Below are 25830 nucleotides of genomic sequence, written 5' to 3'. Positions count from 1 at the left end.
AATATTTAAACTTGCGAATATATATATATAAGAAATATCTTTCTCTCGTATCAAGATAATATAACGAGTTATAATGAGTAATGTGATAATTTAAAATTGCCTATTATTATTTCTAAAGAACGAAAGTCTAAGGATAAACCGATCGTATTAATTTGAAAATCGACATCATTCGGCGAATCGAATGTTTTCAACGATAAATTATTTTTCTTGAGAGTCACCTCGGCGTAGATAATTAGATTTATTAAGTCAGTCCTGTTTACACGAAGCCTTGGGCGCGTGATTTATTGAAGAGGACCCTTCACTGAGAAAACGTCGTTGGAAGAGGACGGGAGAAGGCGCTTGTTACGAAGATTATGAGGTGAATTCTCTCTCTCTCTCTCTCTCTCTATCTCTCTCATTCTCTCTCTCTCTCTATCTCTCTCATTCTCTCTCTCTCTCTCTCTATCTCTCTCATTCTCTCTCTCTCTCTGTATTTCATTCGCCCGCTACTGCTGCCACCGCCCGTCCCACCAACCACCCTCATCCTCCACTAACTCTTCTCGTCCTTCCTCCCTACGTCACTCCGTTTAATCAACTTCAATAAGCCTACTCCTGTAAGTAGACTAATCTCACGTTGAAGGGAAGCTAACGTTCTCTCGAACATTATGCCGAAATTTCTACAGAGAGATCGGAGAGTAGAAAAACGATCAAAACATTTATTATATTTTCGTTGATTTTCTTGTATTGACTGCAAAATACGAACTTTAATAATCTCGAAATATTATTAATCGTTCGTCGTTCTTACACAATTCGAACATTCAACGGGAATATTAATGTTCGCTTATCAAACGCAGACTGCACTATTAAAACAGGCTAAACGTCCGATCGGGATTCTCACGATAAAAGGGAGAAGAAAAAAATGGTACGAGTTAACGGAGTTATAGAAAAAGTGCATCCTCCTTTGTCCAAAGTAAAATCGCTTGATTCAAAGCGTGGCAAGTGAATAAGGGTTAATAGTGTGGGAAACACGGTAGGTAATGGAAGCGAGTCCGTTTAAGCGATGAGCGCACCAAAGTTATCTGACGAGCTAAACCTAAAATCTCCCTCATAAAAGTGGTAAGGAACCCCTGTTTGGGAAACAATGGTGCTGCTACTGGAATCTCTGGATGGTCCGTAAAAGTTCAGTCGAGCCGCGATGCAAAGAGAGAAAGAGAGAGAGAGAGAGAGAGAGAAAGAGAGAGAGAGAGAAAGAGAGAGAAAGATAGGGAGGAAAGAGGGAGGGAGGAAGAAAACGGTAAAGGGCAGGGTAAGAGAGAGAAAGAGATAGTACGAGAAAGAGAAAAAAAGGGAGAGAGAAATAGAAGGAAAGACGAACGAAGAGATTGGACAGAGAAAACGAGAGGATTCGGTTTGAACCTCTGTGAAAGCCATCCAATAAATATCGTCGCTCGTTATTAGCGTTTTAATTCAGCCAACTGAAGGTAACTTAATCCGCGTAGCTGCGGAGTAGTTCAGAAAACGTTGGGGTACGGACGATTGTGGAGAAAATTCTAACCCATCGAGAGACCAACCGGCTGAAGCAGAGAGCACAAATTAAAAACTTCGAGAACGCTGCTCTATTCTGCGCGTTAGTATGCACGAAGTCGGCCTTTTAGTATGCATAAATGCGTAGAATAAATCATATAAAAGCTATGAAATTTGACAACTTAGTGAATCCCTCAGCAATACATTTTTTACTGCTTTCAACATGTACAAATGTTATTTTTTTTAATGACCTTCTCAGTATATGTAGACTAATATGTAGATTAATGTATAACTATATGTAGACTAATCAAAAACATCAAAATAAATCTTTTTTTTAAATAAATAATGCACATAATAGTATCATTTTAATGAACGAATGATGAATAAACTTACCACTTTGTCGGCCAATTTTCGCACTCGACATGGTAGATACACTGTTTGCCCAACGAAACCCGTAACATTTGGAGCAGTCGGCTCGAAAATGGGCAAATCCGTGCCGACGGAATCGTTAGTAGCATCGTTGACGTTCCGACGAGAATTTCCTTTGGACAGTTCGCGTATATGAGCAGGTTCTGAAACAAAATGGTTCCTCGGTCCTACATTCCGACATCTTAATATCACAGAAATGAAGGTTAAAAGGTGCGCACTGATCGTTAGTTTCGAACGGAAATGCGAAGAGAATTTCCGGGGAATTCGAAAGCTTCCTCCCACCATATATGTGTTACATAATCTCTAAGAGTTTCTAGAACGCAGTCATCGAACTCCGGTCTCATTCAAATGGCTGTCGGTCTATTCGGATCGCTCTCTCGTTAGTATACCTTCGAGCGGTCTCTCCATCATCATCGATCATCATCAGCGTGAGCGACGATACCATTGGTGTTTGACAGGGATTGATTCGAAAGGAAAGTTGGTAATAAAACCTGAGAGACTGTGACTTCGCTAATATACTTGAGAAAGTGACGCGCCAGCCTATAACTTTTATTTTTTTCCTTTGCTTACATTTTCAGAGTAGCTACACACGAGTTTTGCATCGATGAAGCGTAAAATCGAAAACAGAAGGTTAGAGAGAGAGAGAGAGAGAGAGAGAGAGAGAGAGAGAGAAAGAGAGAGAGAGAGAAAGAGAGAGAGAGAGAGAGAGAGAGAGAGAGAGAGAGAGAGGTTTTATCACCGGACGATATTTCTACGCATATTAACACTTTCGCACTCGATCGATTAACGATTAAAAATAACGAGGAAAAAACGATACAGAAAAAAAATGAGAGAGAGAGAAAGATAGAGAGAGAAAGAGAGAGAGAGAGAGAGAGAGAGAGAGAGAGAGAAAGGGAAATCTCGCGAACGCGTGTAACATTTGGTAATATCCGACAAATACAAGCAGGTAAATCCTCATACGTCAAGTGAGAATGCACGTTCGCTGAATTGTCAAACGAACCTGCGCAGAACGATATACTGACATCGTAATTTACTGGATCGACCATTTCGCATAAACAACATCCTTCATCCAACGCGTAGTCGCACGCCCATCCGACTATTCCTCTTCCCCCACGACGTGAATTCGCGCGAACGTTCTCGCAAACATGCATACGGAGAGAAACGCGCAGAGAGAAAGGGAAAGAGAGATAGATAGATACAGTGAGAGTAAGAGAGGGAGAGAGAGAGAGAGAGAGAGAGAGAGAGAGAGAAAGAGAGAGAGAAAGAGAGAGAGAGAGAGAGAGAGAGAGAGAGAGTGAGAGAGAATGAGAGAGAGAGAAATCCTGCCGACTCTTCGCAGAGTCTCCTGGCGCACAGATAACGCCCGTATACGCATCCACTAATCGCGTTATACAAATGACTAAAATTCACCCTTGAGCCTGGCGTTACCACGAACCTGAATTCCATGAAAGTTCTTGCAACGCTCCCGATAACGTTAGATTAATCGACAGAAAGCTACCGCTATCGTGAATGGAAATGAAATATATTTCGCGCGTATGTAATATAATTCATCTAACAAATCGCCTTTCCTTTACGTACAAACACATGCATACGTACGTATGGTATACAGGTGTATACGTTTTGTAGGTTACGTGCTTTAAATCTTAACTTTGTTACGTCGTCTTTCTGACACACTTTACTAAAAATTCTTCTTATTCCAAAGAACTAAACAAAAAAAACCGAAACAAAAGAAATATTTCAGGTTTCTCGGTATCTTTTGAAACGGAAGGGAAAAAACAAAAAGGAGAGATATAAAGAAGGAGAAAAGATGAAGAAAAGGATAATATCGTTTTTACCTCTTGTACAAAAAAAAAAAAGAAAAAGAAAAAGGAAGAAGGAAAAAAGAAAGACAGAAAAGAAAAAATAAGGTATTATCTTGGCATTTCTCTTTCCGTCGACATATTTCTCTGGCGCCTCATTCTCTCTCTCTCTCTCTTTCTCTCTCTCTTTCTCTCTCTCTCTCTCTCTCTCCCTCTCTTTCTCTCTCTCTCTCTCTTTCTCCCTCTCTCTCTCTCTCTTTCTCCCTCTCTCTCTCTCTCTCTCTCTCTCTCTCTCTCTCTCTCTCTCTCTCTCTCTCTCTCTCTCTCTCTCTCTCTCTCTCTCTCTCTCTCTCTCTCTCAATGGCGTCCTTTTAAAGAACGATACATGCGCTACGCGAGAAAACGCCATACTGCAGGATGACGAATGGCATCTAAATCCATGGTTCCTACGTATGGAACGAGGGAAGAGCAAGAATAAATTTCGGTTCGGGTAACGAGTAACGACGCGTGTCCAAGTTTCGTTTCGTGCGCGGGCGCACGCGCGCGCGCACACACACGCACACACCAATACGATTGCCATGTTCAAAGGGAATTAAAGAAGAACGAATTAGGTGACTTCGAGTACGTATCTTCGTCGAACGTAAAACTCAAATAAAAATCTTTATGAGTTATTCGAGTTAACCCGCATTCGCGGAAACCGCGAAACCACCCTTTCGAAGTGTAGTACGCACGTTCCGCCAATATTTTCCCCGAGTCCGCCGAGATTCGACAGCCTTAAACCACCGCCGCGTAATTTCTCCCCATTTCCTGACGCACGAAACAATACGAACGAAAGTTTACGGCTCCGCTGGACCACCGAGAGTATCATACATTTTCGACGTCCCGCTCGTAAACTGTGGTCGCGCGCTACCAGTCGCCAGGCCGCCGCGACGCGATACGCTGTGAGACGAACCGTCGACCAACTCGTTCGATCTTTAAATTTAACCATTTAACGTGAGAAAATCATACTTGTGATAGATTTAAAAACTAGGATGGAACGATAAAAATCAATATTTTTGAAAAACTTTAACGTGATAATGTTACGAGTAATTTTTTCTTAATTACGCGTACATATATTTTTCATACCTCAAGGATCTATTTCTATAATTTGTACATTTATTTTAATGCTTGGCTGATTATTAATGTTTTCGAACTGTTTAAAAATGACGAAAATACGTCACGTTTAATAACATCACGAAAGGTTCGCACAAATTGAGTATAGACTCGCTCGCACAAATACCAGTAACTTGTGGAACCTTCCTAGAAGTCAAGAAGACGAAGGAAGCCAGATGGAATTTCCAAGAAGACGATCGCGAAATACTCTTCACGCTCGACAAATAGCAGCATTCTCGACTCATAGTGCGTGTTCGACACGTGTGCGTTCCTCTTGTCTACACGTATGTAAACTTTTTCTTTCAATCTATCTCTATCTCTCACATTTATTGCCTATATTCTAAAAACTCTCAGTTGAAAATTATAAACTGATAGATTCTGATGAGTCTCGATTAAAACTATAAATAAGTATCATAGATCATTTCTAATGTATCAAACTAGAGTACTTTATTTAGAATTATTTTCCAGCTGTCTATAATACACCTATCGTAGTAAAAATGCTCATATAAACATGGTCCAACTTTATAGAAAAATATTTTTAATCCGCCTGAAAGGTACTCTTATATTTTGTAAGAAGGAAAGAACGAAAAAAAAAACAAAAAAAAAAAAAGGACGAAAAGAAACTATTTTCTCCATGAATCTGCCGCAAAAAGCAGGTGTCTCACGTAGAATTTGTTGGTAAGAAGGGACGAAAGACGATGGTGAAACGATGCTAGGTTAAAAGGCGACGCGGAGCGCTCTTAAAGGCTCGATCGTGCTCGAGGAAAGGATGGAAAAAGGAGAGATGGTAGAGCGAAATAGGGGATGGCGCTAATAAAACTGGACTAAAGCCGGTCTCTCCAACTTTTGAGAAATGGCGAATAAAGGAAGAAATGCGAGAAACAAAAGCGGAAACGGGAGTTGCAAAACGGAAACGGAGAAGAGAAAGATGAGATGTAGAGGGAAGAAGTTTCTCTTCTCGACCCGAAGGAATTCCTCCTTCTTCTCTTTCTTTTACCATCTCTCTCCTTCTTTTTTTCTTTCTCTCTCTCTCTCCCTCCCTCTATCTCTCTCTCCCCCCCTCTCTTACTCCTCACTTCTTTCGGCCCTGTAAAAATCTACGGTGCAGCATTGACTCGCGTCTGTGCATATACCCTTCTGTGCACATACTCTAGTGTATGTGTGTTTGTATACGAACGCTCTGGCAGTGTATGTATGTACATACGTATAAAAGAAATCCACGACCAAGAAGAGAAGAACGATCCACACATGGTTACCGAGAAGTTATGAGAACGTTTGTTCCACTGTAGGAAAAAAGAAAAAGGAAAAGGAAAGGAAAGGAAGTGCTATAAAGAGAGGAAACTAAATGCGAAAATGGTGCAAGAAAAGGAAGAAAAACTGAAATATCGTTCCTTCTTGATACGCTCTGAGAATTCGACTCGATATCAGCTATTTCCGATTTTATAAGGTTCACCTCGACGAGATGTAAAGTATATATCTATATATTCCTTTCGATGTTGCATGACTGGCAAACAAGTACCAAAGATCAAACGCATATAGATGGAATCTGACAGAGTAAACTTTATGCACACATATATGGACAAGATTTACTGGGATTGAGTGGTTTTATATATATATATATATATATATATATATATATATATATATATATATAATTGAGTGCTTTTATATATATATATATATATATATATATATATTATGTATAATAGACAAAGAAAAAAAATATCATCGTGAACCAAACGATCCTAGTAGACCGAAAAATTTTCTCTTCTACGTTCCCACGCTTTATTGAAAAAACCGAATATAACAGCATCGAAGTTCGTAATTTGCGATTCTAGCGGAAGTGCGTTGAATCGAGTCGAAAGTTCAATCTCATCTCTGTCGGCATTTCAACCGATATTTTGTTCTGAGCTCTTATACCTTGCCACGAGATGGATTTTTCCGATTCAACTTCTATATTGACCAGAAATAGCGCTCTATCGAGGCCGTACTTAGACCGACTACTACAGATTTAATTATCACACGATAAAACTTATGAATACTCCTCGTCGGGAGAGGTCAATTAAAAAAAAAAAAGAAAAAAAGAAAAAAAAAGAGATAAATTGAAAAGAAACGTTAAAGATTTTTACTCACCTTTGCTTTTTAAACTTAAACTACGCTTTTTAATCATTAATACAATTGTTAGTTGAGTAATGGATTCGGTAGAAAAAAAAAATATCCGGCTAGTTTAGTCGTCGCTGAACGCAGTTTGTCGAGATAAAAGGCCGAGATGATTTTGTACATACATACATACATACATGCCCCATTGTTGAAACTTCAATAGGAATTCACTTAACAAAAATCGAAAAGTTTACCGATCGTAAAGCGTCACTACTTTTTAAAAACCATATCAAAGCTTTCAATCTCCAAAATGCAGTGTGAAAATATCCGTTGAATTTTGAATATCCATTGTGACGTCACTTGAGTTGAACGATTCTCCCTCTATGTCCTACCTCCTCTCTATCCACCACCACTTTAATATCAACGAAAAATGTATTACAACGTACGATTACGAATGCAGATATGTATGTACGTTCGTGAGCATAGTGTAGTATTCTTTTTCCTTCGTTGAATTTGACTAAATCCAAAGTTACATTTATTGAAACAGTTATTGGACTGAAATTACTTCCCATGATTGACGATGATTATCTACTAATAAAACTTACTTCGAATTAATCATAAATATAAATCGATCGGTTTAACGTAATGATCTACAGATCGAAAACTATTTCTTTATTATTATATATAATAATTATTCATTATTTACGAAAATAATATTAAATATACCAGTAGTAAAAGAAGAACGATTTTAAGTTTTATTAAATTCGTAGATTTTATTATTAAACGTGTAAAAAATGTATACTATCTCTCACATCATTTAAAGTGTCTTATTAAAAAAGAAAAAAACAGAGAGAAATATCGTTTTATTACAGAGAATCAGTGTGTGTGTGTGTGTGTGTGTGTGTGTGTGTGTGTGTGTGTGTGTGTGTATGTGTAAGAGAAAGAGAAACATATCTGGAAAAACAGATACACGAATCTGTCATCGCATGTCGAGAGAAAAAAGTAGCCATTTATCAACGGAGTTCTTAATGTGAGAAAATGTTCTAAATGTTCTCGACGAAAGGGAGCTAAACACTCTTGTATGTTCGTGTGTGTCACAAATATCATTAAAGCAAAGAATTATTCGTATTAACAACGAAGTAAATTCAAAGGAAAATTTGAAATTCAGATGATTATTTCCGAATTAGTAAGGAATTCATATACCTTAAATTTACACAAATTCACGAAATCAAAGTCGTCTACCACGATGGCGTGAAATTCTATCGAGTCGTTGACGACGTCAGAAGTTCAGCGAATGCATTGTAACTATCGTCTGTACTTCGTCCGAACTATGTATGTACACAAACGTTAGATGTATAATATGTGTGCGTGCATGTGCGTAAGTAAATTTATGTACGCGACGAAGTTCTGATTTACCATGAAACGTTTCTTGTCGAGCAAGTAGGAAAGCAAGCAACATATAAATAAGTGTTCATGGAATTTACCATTACTTAATAGTTCGAAAATTGTTAAACACCAGATTTTAAAATAAAAAGTGACATCTGTTTCAAGTCAATGCGACGTATAAAATGAATCGTAAGAATTCCAACGAATCATTTTTGAAAAGATTTTTTTTCTAATATCGTTAAATGAAAAATCGAGATTTTACTAATTCAAATCTAGTAAAATCAGATTATCAAAGGTGACATATGAAACAGAATAGGAAGAGCTGTTCGGGAACGCTCGAGAAAGGTAGTGAATCATTCTATGAGTATAAATTAGCTTACCCTAGCAACTCCGGTTAATTAATTACACTAAATTGTCCTAAGAGTAAATAACTGCCGGCACCTAGGGCAGTCTTCTCTCTCTCCCTCTCTCCCTCTCTCTCTCTCTCTCTCCCTCTCTCTCTCTCTCTCTCTGTCTCTCTCTTTCTCTCTCTCTCTCTCTCTCTCTCTCTCTTTGTCATTCCTCTTCTCGCCAGAGACCGCGTGATGCGTTTCCGGAAGACAAGTAACGTTCCCGTTTTGTTTTCGGTCGGACCGTTTAGGATTTGAGCATTGTCTCTTGGCAGGGAATTATAATGGTGACGACAAAGACGACGTTACTGTATCCTAAAATGACTTTGAAGTATTTTCTTCTGATTCATACATATATCCCATTAATAAAAATATTCAGAGAAACTTTGCGAGTACAATCGTTAATATAATTAATTAACAATAAGAAGCACCTTCTTTTCAAATGCAATTGATCATATTAAAGGAAGCTTTACATAAAAGAATATAAAATAAAAGAGCTCTCGGACTTAGGTTCGAACCATACGTTCGATCTGTATATGCTAATAAATCTTAAGACTTCGTCCAAACACGCTCCGTTTAACACACTGCTTTTGTCCGGACGAATAAGTCTACAAGCAGGGCCGAAGTTTCAAATACACCACCATATACACACCACGTCTGTTCTTCGGTACTTTATCTCGTAAGCCGTCTCTAAATGCAGAACGTGTTTTGCGTCGGATCTCCTTCGACCACTTAGATATGATTATTCGTTTGAATGGAATGCTCGGGAGTTCGTGCCAAGTAGAGTTATAATCGTTTATATTTCTCTTTTAATCCGCGGATTGCGATTGCACAGATAACTAGTCCGCTTTTAAATGAATCTAATGATAACATTTCAATAAGGAAACAAAAAAGGGAATACCGAAGCGTTACGAAACCATTCTCAATCTTTAATAAATGCTGACCTCATACAACAGCACGTTGGCCACGAGCAAACGCGATCGAATCGTAAACATTTACACCGCTAGAAACAGATGTTTAGTTCGCAGACCGATACAACTGCTGCTCTCGGTTCAAGAAACCAATTAAAACGGAATCGTATTTTCGAAAGTACGTAAAGTGATACTCAACCGGAAATAATAATCGAATGATACTCTGTCATATATTTTCATTATCAATTAAACTAAAACGCTAATTTAATTGTAGAAATCATAGTATTTTGAAATCATTATTATATTCGTAAAAAGAAATCGCGCCCGTCGTAGAAAGTGAGAACGCGAAATAAAAAGTTATACTGAGATGTCAGATAATTTTTTCATCGGCACAGATTTAACTGGAACATTCGTACATTTTGATACATTCGAAACTACACGGAATATGTAAGGACGCATATGTGAACTTTATGGCACCACGTGCGTACCATAAAGAGCGAGGGTTCCTCGAAAAAACACAGCGACAAAGAAAGCCGTGTAGGTGTCGCGGTCACTGATATTTAACTTTATATACCTACACGTGGTCCGTTTCGAAAATAAATACATTCAGAAATAAAACGGTGTATCGATTGGTCCCCATTCTTAACATTCGGCCAACATTCTTCAAGGTTTTTATTCTCATCAACGTATTTTACATTCGCTTTAGTTCCTTGAAATCTTTACGTTCTTAGCAAGAAACGTGTGCGTAGGAAGATATCGGTTACACGTAATATCTTAAAAATAGAAAAGAAAAAAAAAAGTAATATCGATTTTGTGGCTTTCAACGAAGCAGACAGTACAAGGACCAAAGTCGTGACACGAAGATTCGTAAAAGGAACGACGTTTGTACGCCTCATAGCTAATGCAATATAGAAGTCGAAAAGCGAAAGAGAAGTCCACGAGCTCTCTACGGATGTGCATTTAATTTCTCCTTACAAATCCAGACAATTACACGGTAATTGTTAATAACACTCGCAATTTGCGTTACGGGCCAGTGCGCTGCTTTTAAACTCTCGTTCATACGTTTAATTTATCTCTATTTTGTATATCTGAGATGGGAACACGTATTTCTACGTGGAAAATAGGACGTAAGCGTGAATACACATGCGGCAAGAATATTTTCGACGATTCATAGACGTTTGGTCGGAAACTCTGAACGTTCGTATTAAAGAGTAAACGAAGACTAAGGAAGAAAAGGAAAAAGAAAGAAAAAAAAAAAAAAAAAGAAAAAAGAAAGAAAAGAAAAAAGGAAAATTCGCGTACCAACCTGAAAGAATGGTGCCGGGCAGCAACGCACAGAAGCTCAAGTACGTAAGCAACACTCGCCAACACTCCTGACGTGCCTTTTGGCAAGAGTCCAACTTTTTCTCACTCGGTAGGCCACTGATTCTTGGCCCCTTCATCTTGCACGGTGCCGCATACTTTTCGTTCCAGCCTTGTACATACACGCACGCACGTTTACGCACACGACTCGTTTAAAAGGGACTTCGATAATGTCCCACGGTAATACCTTCTACCCCTTCTTTTTCTTCTCCTCTTCTATCCTCGCATGAAAAACGCAAAATTGTGTAATAACATCGAAGCACGTGCTTCGAAGACGCTACATTCGTGAACGTAATTTCGTCTTCCCTTTTCCTCGTTCTTTCGATCCATCGCAAAACTTGTTAACATTTTTAACTTTATGCGTATTTCAAAAGCATCGTCGTTGAATCTCCATGGATATGTATCTTCGTGCGCGTTCGTAGAGAGTCTGAACGGAACAGTCCTTGTAACCCAGCAACAAAGCTACTACAAAGCTTTTGTCGGTAAACAATCTTGTCTTGTAAACAATCCTGGGTGTTCTCTCAATGTTTTCGATCGTACAAAAACACACTACAGTACACGAATTAGATACAATAATATTGTCACCGTGAATATCCCCATTGTTTTCGTCTCGACGAAGATACTCCAATCTATTTTCGATTTTCGTTCCATTCTCCAAAATAATCCTGTCGACTGCGTTACGGTTCACTGTAAATACGTAATTTTTGACGATCGTTCGATTACTCGTTTTAATCAAAAAATCTAATCGCAATTCACTAATTACCAACTAATTTCTCAGCGCTCGAAGGGATTTCGAATAGCTATCGATTCTTTTATTCGCTTTGCCAGTATAACGATGTGTCGAATGAAGAGCCATGGAAAATTATTTGGTTTCTTTCTCTCTCTCTCTCTCCCTCTCTCTTTCTTATCTATCTATCTATCTATCTATCTATTCTGGTATATATTTCTTCGAGGGCACAACGTTAAATTGAACGTGTAGAATGTTCGTCGTGATACGATAGAATCCATTTCGCGCGCGATTGCCGTTGTAAAGGATGGTCTTTTCACTGACATACCGCGCTTCCTTCGCTTACCTACATTCAGTGGATAAAAGAAATACCTAACACGCTATGCGTTGAATTATCGATCGCTGAGATCGATTCGAGGCCATTGGAGAAGGAGGATTTTTAAAGAAAAATGAATCATACGAATATCGAACCTCAAAAGAGTTCTTCGAATTTTTGCCGCCTTTTCAAAGAAAAGTTCCTCGAAGTATCGTTGAGGCGAAGGGAAAAAGAATCACGAAGGTTAATTCCAATTAGCGTGGTTCGAAAAAAGCTCTCTTTCTCTTTCTCTCTCTCTCTCTCTCTCTTTCTCTCTCTCTCTCTTTCTCTCTCTCTCTCTCTCTCTCTCTCTCTCTCTCTCTCTCTCTTTCTCTATCTAGCTTTCTTTTTCAAAGATCTCGAATTCAAGGTATAAAAGTCTTGGGCCACAAATTAAAGCCCTTAAACGCGTAACTCTCCGTTGTAAAGTGGCGCCGTTTAACGATGCTTCCCTTTCGTCTTTTTCCTCAGACCCGGAGCTTTTCGAAGAGGCATGAATTTGTGTTTGTAAAAAGTGACATTTGCTTGATTTTTTGACGCGTCGCGTAAAGAGTCGAGTCGGTGGAAACTAAAGAGAAGGAAGAAGAGAGAAAGAGACATCAACCGGAAACAATGACAACGTTGATGCGAGACGAGACTCGCAAATTATCCCCGAAAGGTATTATTAATTAATCCCCTTGTTAAGCTACGGAGCGAGAGAAAGACGATGAGGGGTTGCCTCGTGTGCCACTGAAGTGCCATTTTCAAGGGTTCCGTTAAGGGTAGTAGAGCAGAGGGTTGAAACGTGCGTGCCTACCGTCTAACAGTGTGAAAGTCGTTCCAAGTAGATACATAAATCTCTAGAAGCTGTTGGTATGCGTGAACGTCGGTTATCTTGTTTTGGAATAAGAAGATGTTTCGAAGCGAATTAAAATCCAAACGCACAGGTGCACGTTCTTCAGTTAACGCGTCGATTATTTGCAAGATCGTAAGGGAAAATAAAGATCGTAACAATATGTAAAATTAATCTATATCTTCTTGACGAACCCCACTTGAATTGAAGAAATATTTTGATTTAAATGTTGTCCAAACGATAACATTATACGAGCATCTTTGGACAAACATAGTATCGCGTTTCTGTGCCAGGGACCGTCACAAACTGTCAAATTTCTTGTAGTTCCTCGCTCGCAAGCTATTTATAACGAAAGTGTACGAACGGAGCTGCGACGAGTGCACACGATGCAAGTCTTAACTATGTCTTTCTCTTTCTCTCTCTCTCTCTCTCTCTCTCTCTTTCTCTCTCTCTCCCTCTTTCTCTTTCTCTTTCTCTCTTGGGTCCTCTAGTCACCTCCCACACTCTCTTTACTTTTTTTCGCTCAACGCAGTAGCACCGGTACTGGCAAAAACAGAAGCACCCGCAACGAAACCAGCAAAGCCCTTCTGTCCTAGGATATACATAATCACCAAAGTTAATTAAGGTTTTGGAGATGAAAGAGAGCGAAGAATAGAAACGAAAATGGTGCGACGAGAAGCTTAAGTACTGGCACGAGAACGAGGAGAATAACTCGAGCTAGAACGGTTTTGAAAATGCGTACATCCACAGCCTCTAAGATATCTAGAAAGATGTCGTCAGTTTGCTTTATGGATTTCGTCGAGCCCTTAATCGGTGAACCAATTTTCAAGAGAATACGACTTTCTCTTTGTTCTTTTTTCCATTTCTCGATTCTAGTTCATTTCACGAATGTACGACATTCCTTTCTTTTTGATTCTTTTCGATTTCCTTCTTTCTTCTCAAAATGCACCTGCGACCAGGCAAGAAGAAACTGATTACGTTTAATCGAGCATAATCTTCCTCGCCGTTTCAATATTTTTTCATTCAGATTCCACGCTCGACAAATTTCTTAAATATTCTTACTTCATCGACGAACGAAAGAAACTAAAATGAAAAACGTTAAAAAAATTATAGTTTTTTGTTTTTTTTTTTTTTTGAGCGTCGATCACAAATACAACGTGCAAAATGGTGAACGAGAGTGGGAAGTTAAAGCGTCGATCAATTTAAACGTGACACCGTTGGTGAAAGGGAAAAGTTCCGTGACGACCGTTTGCAATTTCGAAAACAGCACAAAGCCATAAAGCTTGCTATGTCGTTTATGCAATTTATTGTTGCTTTCTACTTCAGAAATGCGAAAGCACTCGGCCAATGGACTACGGCTTACGTTCCTTCTCTCCATTTCTCTCTCCCTCCCTCTCTCTCTTTCTCTCTCTCTCTTTCTCTCTCCCACTCTTTTCTTCTCTTTTTCCCCTCTTCCTGTCGGTATGCACCTTGCTACTTATTACGTCATAACTTGCAGTCTCGACGTGAAATTGATTTATCGCCTAGTAGATTTTCTTTCAGTGCGCGCGCACAACATTCAGCGATATAAAATTGCGAATGCACGCGAAGAGAAACAGTAAGCACGATGGATGACATGATATCGCGATGCAAGCACGACTCACTTCATTCTCTGTTACGACAACATAAGGTACTCCGTTCTTTTTGTACGACATTTTCTTCCTGTATATTGTACAACATAGTGTCTCAAAACAAATGTGAACATTTGAGGTTTAAAACTAATCTACTGAGTATCTTATCTGATTCATATATTTAAATATTTGTAGAAAAAGAAACTAGTTAGGAAGAAAAATGAGCAAAGCAATTTTCTTCTACCTTAACCAAGGTCGTCTAGAATTTCCTTAATAATTTTTTCCGTATAATTTGGTAAAATAAAGTTCCACAGAACAATGAAACTTCTCCGAGAAAACAGATTTCGAAGGGAATCGAAATAGAGGAAAAATATAATTGAGGAAAAAAGAAAGAGAAAAAACAGAAAGAAAAAGAACTATTTGGATATCGATGGAATACCATTTACACATTGGGCACACGTAATTCGGGCGTACGAATTTCGTTGCTCTCTTTTCCAACGCCAACCCATGCTTCTCGTCCTAGTCCGATCTTTTGCATAACCGTTTTCCAGCGAATACGCTTCGACACAAACGTATTTGTTCAAAGGACGACTGTTGCATCGTGCCACCCATTTTCCACCTCGTTGCCACTCTCTTCCAACCATTCCCTGTACCCCGTCGTCCTGCTATTCGTTCTTCCGGTTTCCACTCTCTCCATCCTTTTCTCTTTCTCTCCACTATTCCCTGAGAGCCTCTCTAGAGTACCCCTGCGATTGGTTTTTCGTGTTTCCCAATTCCTCCCCCATCCTCGAAATCCTAATTTCTCGTTTTTTATTCTCCGTCTCTTCTTCTCTTTCCATCCTTCTCTCTTTCTCTCTCGAGCATTCGATACAACTGGCCTATATCGGTCGGCACTAGGCCACTCTTTCTCCCTCCTACCTTCTTTCTCGTCATTCGACGAGAAACGAAATGGCCCTTTCGCGCGATAACAGAGAAAATCCCAACGTTGCTCTTACCCTCGCCGAGCCCTGATTTTCAATTTTGTTCGCGTGGGACTTCGAAATTTGGCACGTTTTCGACGATCCCGTGGCGGATGAACAAAATTTCTATTCCACCTCAAAAGTACCTTTTAAATTATGGCACGTATATAAACTCCGATGTTATTTAATGAAACTTCGAGTACTTTATTATTCAATTTCATTAATCAATAGCGAAATATTCATTCCCTTTTAAATCTTCAATATGATAAGAAACTGCTTAAAAACAACGTCGAGAGAATATTTTAAACATCTAACAAAAGGAGAATGAATAAATAAACGATCGAAGAGAAACACTTCCGTGGAAAAGCACGCGTGAGGTTGCCAGGAGCAACGCAACGCGCTCAGAGCTAATAAATTCGCAAAGCTCGTCTACAAATTCGTCCACGCAGCCTCTCTCTAACAATAACCTTCAGCAAAATGGTTATGTCGTCGACAGTGACACTATTGAAGAACCTCAAAGTACTAACATGTAACGACTTAATCGTTGTATACAAGCGAGTTGCATATTTGCACACTTCGATCGATTTCTCGACATTCACCTCTAACTTTCTTATCGTTGATTTCATAAAATAAAATTTGTCAAAGGTACGATAAAAACGCAATGGCAAAAAGTTATCGAACGAAATTGAAATCGGTCGATTCTACTAATCAATCCATCGTATATGTCGTTCCAAAAGCCCTTTCGAAAGATCAATACGATTGTCTTTCTTTTCCTTCGTTCGTTCGTTCCTTGCTTCTTTTATTCTTTCTATTTTTAGACGCGGCACGCGCGAACATCTTACGTAGAGCTTCGCATTCCTTCGATCACAACTCAAATTAAGATATCCCTCAAGCGCTGAACAACTTTCACCTACTTAATTACCTTCGCACGTAATTCACAGAAGACTCACGTGCTCTTATCACTGTACATAGAAACTCTGTGAAAATCACTGATCCCTTGATAGAGAAGACACTCTTAGAAGTTTCGAAACGCCGAAGAAGTATATCGAAAACCAAAGGCAGGAGGAGGACGTCGTACTAAGATCCGCCGGTCGTTCGTGATGGATCTACGCGTCTCTCTAACAATAAACTAAGACAAAACGACGAAGACGAAGAGTCAGGAGGATGTCGTTTCGTCGTCTGTGGCGAAGATCGCGAAGAACAAGAAGAAGATGAGAAGATGGAGGAAGAGGAGGAAAAAGAGGTGGTAGTAAGGAGGAAGGAGAAGCAAGAGAAGGAGGAGAAAGAGGAATTAGAGGACACGAAAAAGAAGACGTGGGTTCGAGCGTGTAGGGGCCGCACGCGTTACAAAACAGTCTAACGGACTCTAACGCACTATGCGTGCAAAAGGAGGCACGCTATTAGTACGGCGAGCTACTGCTCTCTCTCCCTCTCCCCTCTCCCTCCCAATGTAACCCACTCGAGACACTCATCGAGTGCATGTACACGTGCACGTGTACATACACTCATACACCATCTTATGGTACGGTGTCATCTTATCGTGAGTTTTTTGTGCGATCCTGCACGCGCGTGGAAACCGAAAGGATCGACTCACGTTGCAAGGGGAGCTTTGTAGACGGAAACCGTGTAGTGTATGCCCCCGGCCAATAACACATGCCTGTTATTTTCATTGGAGATGAGCCAAATATGAATGAAAGACGTTTCTAAAGAAAATCATACTCATTTCACTTTTTTAGTTGAACACGCTGCGAAAGCCAATTTACCTTTAGTTTACGCTTTTTCCTCTTTCTCAAATTGAGCCAGTAAATTTGTATATTCGAAGATGATTGTACAATATCGAAATGATTATATATGGAAATAGCTTATCCTCTGTAATCTTGTGGATAAATAAAGACAGCGAAATCGGGATATCTCACTTTCGTGGGAAAGGAGAAAAATAAAACCCTAGGAACGTGTCCACATTATATACCTCAAATACAATAAGAGTTTCGAATCTCGCGGGAACTTTTGCCGGATCATCTATGCGATACTACTAACGGAATAAAGAGAAGAAGAAAGAGTGGGAGGGTCAGAATGGAGACGCGGGATATTATGCAGATAAAATATTCATGGCCATTGGAATCCTCGATCGGATCCGCCTTTATTTTTCGGGATGAATAGAAATGGTGCCACCCTCGTTGACCCGTGGCCCGCAATTCTTTTCCAACCAACGACAATGAGACGAAAAAAGGTAGAGAGAATGGGAGAAAGAGAAAGAGAGAGAATGAGTGAGTAAGGGAGGGAGAGAAAAAGAGAGACCGAGAAAAAGAGAAGTGGAAAGAGAAAAACAGAGAAAGAAACGCGCACGCGTGAGAGACCAAATCACACGCGTCTCTTGCATCGTATTATCCTTTGTGAGCATTATCGACTATACGAATCTAACTAAACTCGAAGTTGTCCATCCAACGAAAAACTATTTTATTTTCTTTTTTGTTATTATGTATTATATATCCCCAACGTGATAACTTTTAAAAAAGTAAAACTTCGTTAAAAGTTAATCGTTCGGATGATACACCCATTGCAAAAAGTGTTCTTTTTCTTTTTGAATTCACCTTTCTACTTTATAATGAACATATGTCGAACAATGACGATGAAGACAAAAAAATTAACCAGATTTAATGTCGAGACCTGGTGAATTTAATTACCGTTTCAATGTGTACCCTCCTTTCTTTAATGATAACGGATGGTTTTTATTAAATTCATGAATTACGCTAGTGGGGATTGACTTGATCATGGAATATAAGTTCCGCATGATTAATTATAAAAAACTTAGAACTCATTAAGAAAGTAACAAAGTTTTTATTAAGGGCTCTTCTCGATCGACATTCTTATGAGGACAAAAAAAAATAGTTTCGACCGAGGATCATGAACAAGAGGTTCACAAAGTTTCTTAAAACCAAGGGCACTCTTAAAGGTAATTTTAAGGCTTTAAAAACAGGAAAAAAGAAAAGGAAAAATATTTACAACGAATAAAAATCATCGTTGCCAATGAGATCGTTCGCGCCATCAGAAAATTTCTAAACCTTCGATATTTTTCTAAAGTCCAAAGAATATTAGCGAATGATGGATGTGTTTTCACGCGTACGCGCGTTGGCCGGTATTGCCTTTGCAATTTTCAGAGGCCCTACTTCGAGCCCTTTCAAAGTTGAGGTGGTCGCCAGGCGCGTCGAACTATCCGCGAGATATCGATGTGAAAAATGATACGAGAGTTCCGTTCGCCGTAATGCCATCCCGTTCTATTTTCGCTATCGGCACATATAATGTTACATGGGAAAAGCTTAAAACGTCAGTCACGTAGCGATGGACGACGGAAGAATTTGACGCAAAACGTCTATATTCCTCGAAGTAATGGGAAGAAGCTTAACGATATATCGAAGAAGAAATCTCTATTTTATATACGCCAACTTCTTTTTCTTGCGATCCTCCTACCTTCTTTTCCTTCTCTTTCCCCTCTTCTTTTCATATTTAAAACTCTGTATTTTTCGCAAAAAAAAAATATAAATATAAAACTTTCTTTTACGTAGCAGCTAATTATATCGCATGCCTTGTAACAAGCGTATCTCATTATCGTGATATAATTAGAAAAGCTCTGTAAGTCGTCAGTGAAAATCTTAATACCACGTGAGCGCATTCCTAGGTTAACGACGTTGATTCATTTCCCGCATCCCTCTCTCTCTCTCTCTCTCTTTCTCTCTCTCTCTCTGTCTCTCTCTCTCTTTCTCTCTCTCTCTGTCTCTCTCTCTCTTTCTTTTTTTCTTTTACATATACTCTCTGACCGACAATCAATAGCGTTATTGTTTCCCTAATTGGACAAATATTTGCTCCTTCGCTCTCTCATTTTCTCACTCTCGGTTCCTTTCTCTTTCGTATTTAAGAATTTGCCAAGGTAAACGAGATAGCGTATATGAGCTACCTTATGATACGTGTGTACATATATATATATATATATATATATATATATATATATCGTGACACACATACAGAGTGATAGATACTAATTTCAAGTTATATCATTTCATTCGAAAATATTTGATTATTAAAGTATATTCAGAATAATCCTTACGAATCTTTATCGCAAAGGATTAACGGATTAAAATTAATGCGATTAAACGCGATCAGTTACAGAATAAATCATTTTTTAATTACAATTTCCAAAATGTATCTGCATATCAAAAAAGAATCTGTGTTAATAATTAGTCTGTGTTAAAGGTACCCGCGATAATATTTACGTTTAGAAGGGAAAATTTGAAGGGACAACTTGACAATGGTACATAATATATTACAAAAATCTTTTTTCGTTGAAATAAACAATAAATATTTAACGTACAAAAATTATCTGCTCCTATTTTTCTATTCTCTTTTTTAAGCTCACAATAAAATGAGAGATGGTGAAATGAGTTACATAGATGCGTTAAGAACACAGTTTTAAGGGAATTGGTATGTTCGTAAGCGTTTACGCTCCAGGTAGTAGTCACATCCAGTCCAAAGCAAGACTCAAGTTAGAGGCCACACATAGGAACACTTCGTGGTAATCCTTTGATTACAGCCTGTTTCGAGAGTTAGGTGAATCACGAGGAAACGCGTAAGATGATATTCCTGAATGGAAGGGCCGGAAGCCGAAGCCGTCCTTCATAAGGGAGGAGAATACACGATGTCGCGCACGCAAGAGAGAGAGGAGGGGGAGAGAGGGAGGAGAGAGAGACAAACATCGTAGTACACACCGACTACCGGTTACCGCTTGATACGCTGTATATACGACTCTCGAGCTCGGCGTAACACATCCGGTGTGTAGTGGTAACGAAATACACAGTAACACTATATCCGAGATATTCATCCACGGCATGACGTTACAAGCTGAATACCCGCTTGCTCATAATATGCATCCAAAGGTATCGCGTGGCATCCAAATTAATCCTGGTCTTGAGAAGCCCGCAGATATAATCAAAGGTCTTCGACATTCGATTGACGATTAGTGATTTCTCTCTAAAGCAAATTTCCGCTTTCCTCATAGTAACGTACAAACTTTACTAAAATTACATTAGTACACATTATCAGTATATACTGTCTATTCTCTGATAATCTAAATACTTCCCACTTGTCACACAATGACATTATAGAAATCGAGTAAAAAGAAAGAAAAAAGGAATTGGAAATTTTCAAAGGTCACAAAATTCATTGTGAAATACATTCAATCGAAATCACACGCACGAATGGCCATACGGAAGCACCATAAAGCTAATGATCCCTAAGTGATCCGTACCACGACGACATGATGACTGTTGTGCCAGAGAGGATGGGATTACGAGCAACGAACGGAATGGAACGGTACATCCCATCATTATCCAATGATCCGACATCTCTTTACCGACGGTACGAACCACACCTCTGTGCACACGATCGTTTCCCGCATGGAACAATTCGATTCCTAACTAGGTTTTTTAATTCAAACTTTGTTATCTCTCACGAACCTATTAACATTGATATGAAGATGTCAAGATATGAACGCAATACTATTACCGTATATCAGTCAAACTACAGCACCCGCAAGATCATTGTACTGGTCGTTTATCAAGTTCTAAAGCGTCGCATACTGATGGATAGACATACACCTGGATCACCCGTTAAATAAGATTTGCTATACTATAGATCGTCATCAGCCATATGATCGAGTACCTCGACTGAGTAAACCAACCACCGAAAGAAATTATTTGCGGTTAGACGCATATCATATTCAACTTCGAAATACGAAGACTTTGTTGGAACAAACGACGATATAGCACTATCTATGTAAGCGTATCAGTCTCTTTTATTGATGTAATTGGATATCCATCTACACGAAACTCAGAGAAGATCAATATATAGTAGCGTGCAAATGTGAGAAAATTATTTCTAAGATCTTATCGAATTTACACGAATCTAAGCAATCTTGTAATTGTGAGAGAAAATACATTTATTATTATCACAATTGAATGGGAAGTTACCACGAAAAAGTCGAACTTGAATACCTAACCCTTATTATTTAACGTTACATAAGCTATATAACGTTATATTGCACGTACCTACGAGGAAGAAGTAGTTTCAGGCGGAACGAGAGCGTTTGCCGCGTGTTTTCCGGCCATTCGTCATTTTTAGAGGTCGGCTTTCGGTCGATGAGGTATTAAATTATATTTCACCACAGTGATTAACGATCTAGAGATGTATTATTAAACCTTAGAGCAAGCCGGGACATAAAATTCTTATGAGAGAGAAATGGTCAAACCCTTATTCTCATCTCCATCACCTTCCATTCTTCTTATTTTGTCTTTTTGCATTTGTTTTAACATATATGTGCCTATGTGCATTTATAAGTGCATGTACGTTTACGCTTATACACATCATTTGTTAATAACACGTAATACGATGTAATATTCCGAATAAAATTGATCAATAATTTATGTAGAGTCGTCAAAGGAAAAAAGAATTGTAAAACATATCAAATGAATAATCTACAATGTACATACGAAAGAATCAAATAAAAATTGAACTTCTTTTCTTTATAAGATTTTATATAATATAAATTGATGTATTTAACTTACCTCTCTCTTGTTATACTGTCTCTTCAAAAATACATGAGAACACCTTTCGAAGTCACCATAAATAATCACCAAAATTTTCTTCAAAATTGTTCGTAGCAGAAGAAGCTCGAAGATATCTACGTCGTAACAGTTGAAGAACTACACATTTTCAAATTAAACAAATGAAATAAAAAGTATTTGCGCATGCGCAATAAGTTCCCGATACGCGATCTTATTGTTTTCATACATATAAGGTAATGAACAATAACTTACATATTGTTTTATTATGAAATATTTATAAATTAGATATTTTTATATTTTTCACAGCATAATGATTTTTTTAAATATTTAATATAACAATTTGTATGTTCTTAAAAGTAAAGTAAAAATCTTATTAAATTCAACTGTGGCGCTGCTGTCGCAGTCTATAGAATACATGCACGTGTTCTAAGTTTCTTATAAGATATAAATAAAACGATATTTATCCATTCAATAAATATTGTTTTATTTTTAAATATTTATTGGTATATTTCTTTCAGAACCCTTGGCAATGTTGCAAGATTATTTAATAAACCATTATTCATCTCGATTAGAACAAATATTAAATGCTGTGGAAGAATATGCACATTATCCGATTTATGTGAAGTAAAAGCTATATCATTTTTAATTAAATATTTCTTATTATTATTTGATTTTGGAAACGTTCAAAATATTTTTGCAGTTTTGTATCTTTATTTGAAGCTGATCCTGAAAATGCACAAAAAATCTTGCGCTATCCTAGATATTATTTACCTTTATGTGATGAAGCAGCAATTGAAGCTCAAGAAAAAATAGCCAAAGCACAACAAGTTGTAAAGAAATTGGTAATTACATATTTGAATATTTTATGTTGAAATGTTTCATATTTTATCCATATTATACATATGGCTAGGTTCATATCAGAATTACTGCTGTTCCTATAACAATGCAACATGGACAGATTGGTGAACTAGTTTGTACAAGTGGAATCACAGTTAGAACGTCTCAACCTTCTGTCATAAAACTTAAAAAAAAATTCAAATGTAAAAAGTGTCAATATGTATCTATAATCAAGGTAGCTTTTTGTTTGTTAAATAAATTTCATGTAATTCGCATTATACTAAATCAAATGAACAATATTTTATTTCTTAGTTTGAATGGGAACGACATATGTTTCAAAGTATTAAGGAATGTCAAGCATGTCATGCAAAGAAGATAGAAACTTTGACAAATCTAGAACCAGATGATTGTTCTGATTATCAGGAAATAAAAATTCAAGTAAGTTCATAATCAATAAGAAAGTTAATGTTTTCATTTTATATTCTTATTTTCAATATTTTATTTAATAGGAACAAAATCAAAAGGATACAAACAAGTCTTATATGGTTGGACTACAAATAATTTTATTGGATGATTTAGTTGATAAATGCAGGCCAGGAGATAGTTTAGAGATTAGGTATTTTTTTTTTATTTATAAATAATATTGATAAAAGCCAATATTGTTTGACCACATATTTTCTATATATGAAGTGGGGTAGTTGTACGTAAATGGGGAACTTTATCAGCTGGACGGCAAGCAGAAGCAACAACACAAATGATAGCGAATAGTATTTCAATACGTCGTAAAATAACTGACATTACATTTTCCAATCAAGAAATGCAAGACATTTTTAAAAGTTATTGGCAGCAACATGAAAATGATCCTTTGGTTGGAAGAGATAATATACTTGCATCAATTTGTCCTCAAGTATACAAATTGAATACATTCTAAGTAGAATATTATAAAGTGCACAGAATATCATGATTTGTTAAAATAAGATACAATTGTCTATTTCTCTCTTTCCTCAGCTATATGGAATGTATACAGTAAAATTAGCATTAGCTGTTGTTTTAGCTGGTGGTGTATCAAAAACAAATGAATCAGGTGATTTTGTATAACATAATTAAAAAATTCATAGAATTAAATGAACATAAGCTTTTTCAAACAAAACAATAAATTTTATAAAAATGTATAGGTACACGTGTCAGAGGTGAGCCACATCTTCTTATGATTGGTGATCCCGGAACTGGGAAGTCTCAATTACTTCGTACTGCCTCTAGATTATCAACAACATCTGTTCTTACAACTGGTATTGGCACAACTGCAGCTGGTCTTACAGCTGCTGCTGTCAAAGTGAGTTTATATATTTCAACAACATTTATAGTTGTTAGATATTATAAGTTTCAAAAAAATATTAGATAAGATATTAAATAAAATAAAAATATTATTAAAATTATAGGATACAGATGGTTGGCATTTAGAAGGTGGTGCTTTGGTATTAGCTGATGGAGGTGTTTGTTGCATTGATGAATTTAATACAATGAGTTCTCATGACAGAGCATGTGTGCATGAAGCTATGGAACAACAAACAATATCAATTGCCAAAGCAGGTTTAGTGAGTACTCTAAATTCTCGATGTACAGTTATTGCTGCTATTAATCCAGATGGAGGACAATTTGTAGATGGTGAAGAATGGAAAACACGTTTGGGAAATCCCCTTTTATCACGATTTGACCTAATCCTTCTTCTCAAAGACAATAAAAATCCAGAATGGGATAAAATGACATCTGATCATATTTTAAAAGCGGCTTATGAATTTAATGATACAGAAGCTCAAACGTAATAAAATAATTTAAATTAGTACTTTACTATAAGAAAATATTATAACTTTAAAGCATTTTTAACATACGCACTAAATTATTATTTTCAGAGATACAATGCAACATATAGATTCTGTAAAATTAGAAGGATTATGGACGGAGGAAAGTTTACGCGAGTATTTAGCACATGTACATACATTGAAACCAATTCTTACACTAGAAGCAGAAAAAGTTCTTAGTGCAACTTATCTTTACCATAGATCGAATCCAGAAAGAAGAGCAGAACGAACTACCGTACGACTTTTAGATAGCTTGATCAGGTAATACATAATTTATAGGAAAATAAGAGTTATATACTAAAATTTTTATTATGTAGATTAGCTGAAGGTCATGCAAGATTAATGTGTAGATCAGAGGTACAACTTATGGATGCTATAATTGCAGCAGATTTAACTGGTATTCTTAAAAGTAATATGGGAATTGGATGTCCTTTTCCTACTAATCCAAAATACACATATCATTGCAGAGGTAAATTTCATATAATGTGATACAATCATAATAACACAGATTAATTTTGTAGTTACGAATATTAAAATATTTTATGAACAATTGTAGGAAAGGAGATATTGAAAACTCTTGATTTGCAAATACTAAAATCATTCCTATAATGTATTAAATGCATATTAAATAACGAATTTATGAATATGATTTTGATGACGCTTTTATATTTTTAGTCTGACATTTTATATTTAATTTTCTAACACAAATATATACATTTACTTATTATTCGATTAATTTATATCTTCAAAATTTTAAGTGTTATAATAAAATACAATAATTCAAGGCAGAATCATAAGCATATTAGTTCAGCAATTTAATATTCATGACCTACTTTTTATCCATAAGTATTTTATATTATTCTCAGTACCTATTGAGAAATAAAATCGTTTATATATAGACCTTTGGAGCTTTGTTTTTTATTAATTGTCACAAAATATTAATTTGAATGTTTCCAAAAAGTATCATTAATTACAAATTATACTTTTTATAATAAACAGTAAATCT

General features: G+C 37.2%; 2 protein-coding genes across 20 annotated transcripts in view; one reads left to right on the top strand and one right to left on the bottom strand.

Annotated features, from left to right (window-relative positions):
* The window catches only part of LOC146873170 (zwei Ig domain protein zig-8), a 78821-nt gene extending 58445 nt beyond the window's left edge, over nucleotides 1–20376 (bottom strand). For 6 of the 10 annotated variants that reach the window (XM_085655100.1, XM_085655092.1, XM_085655098.1 and 3 more), the window contains exons 1-3: nucleotides 16437–16574; nucleotides 10976–11718; nucleotides 1897–2075 (exon numbers count right to left, since the gene is read on the bottom strand). In XM_085655100.1, coding sequence (XP_085511226.1) covers nucleotides 1897–2075; nucleotides 10976–11111 — 315 coding nt within the window. In that variant the 5' untranslated portion in view covers nucleotides 11112–11718; nucleotides 16437–16574. Of the gene's footprint in view, nucleotides 1–1896; nucleotides 2076–10975; nucleotides 11719–11794; nucleotides 12327–12909; nucleotides 13125–16436; nucleotides 16575–20274 lie in introns of those variants that run through there. The other 4 variants (XM_085655095.1, XM_085655093.1, XM_085655094.1 and 1 more) reach the window with 4 other exon arrangements.
* LOC118439764 (DNA helicase MCM9) lies at nucleotides 4641–25674 on the top strand. 10 transcript variants are annotated; one of them, XM_085655080.1, is made up of 13 exons: nucleotides 4641–5167; nucleotides 22225–22361; nucleotides 22829–22970; nucleotides 23039–23200; nucleotides 23278–23403; nucleotides 23475–23581; nucleotides 23656–23872; nucleotides 23974–24049; nucleotides 24141–24298; nucleotides 24405–24784; nucleotides 24876–25085; nucleotides 25142–25293; nucleotides 25381–25670. In XM_085655080.1, the coding sequence occupies exons 2-13, from the start codon at nucleotides 22312–22314 to the stop codon at nucleotides 25431–25433; spliced, it is 1833 nt and encodes a 610-aa protein (XP_085511206.1). In that variant the 5' UTR covers nucleotides 4641–5167; nucleotides 22225–22311; the 3' UTR covers nucleotides 25434–25670. The 10 variants fall into 10 exon arrangements, with proteins under 10 accessions (XP_085511206.1, XP_085511207.1, XP_035717705.2 ...); XM_085655081.1 differs by lacking the exon at nucleotides 4641–5167 and adding an exon at nucleotides 22647–22747 and having other exon boundaries at nucleotides 22246–22361; nucleotides 25381–25669; XM_035861812.2 differs by lacking the exon at nucleotides 4641–5167 and adding an exon at nucleotides 22647–22752 and having other exon boundaries at nucleotides 22246–22361; nucleotides 25381–25669.
* The last annotated feature ends 156 nt before the right edge of the window (nucleotides 25675–25830 follow it).

The sequence above is a fragment of the Vespa mandarinia genome, chromosome 2 (assembly GCF_050613455.1).
Source record: "Vespa mandarinia isolate Hongniang chromosome 2, ASM5061345v1, whole genome shotgun sequence".
Classification (NCBI taxonomy): domain Eukaryota; kingdom Metazoa; phylum Arthropoda; class Insecta; order Hymenoptera; family Vespidae; genus Vespa; species Vespa mandarinia.
Note: the sequence above shows the minus strand (reverse complement) of the source record. Positions and strands in the feature narration are given on the sequence as shown.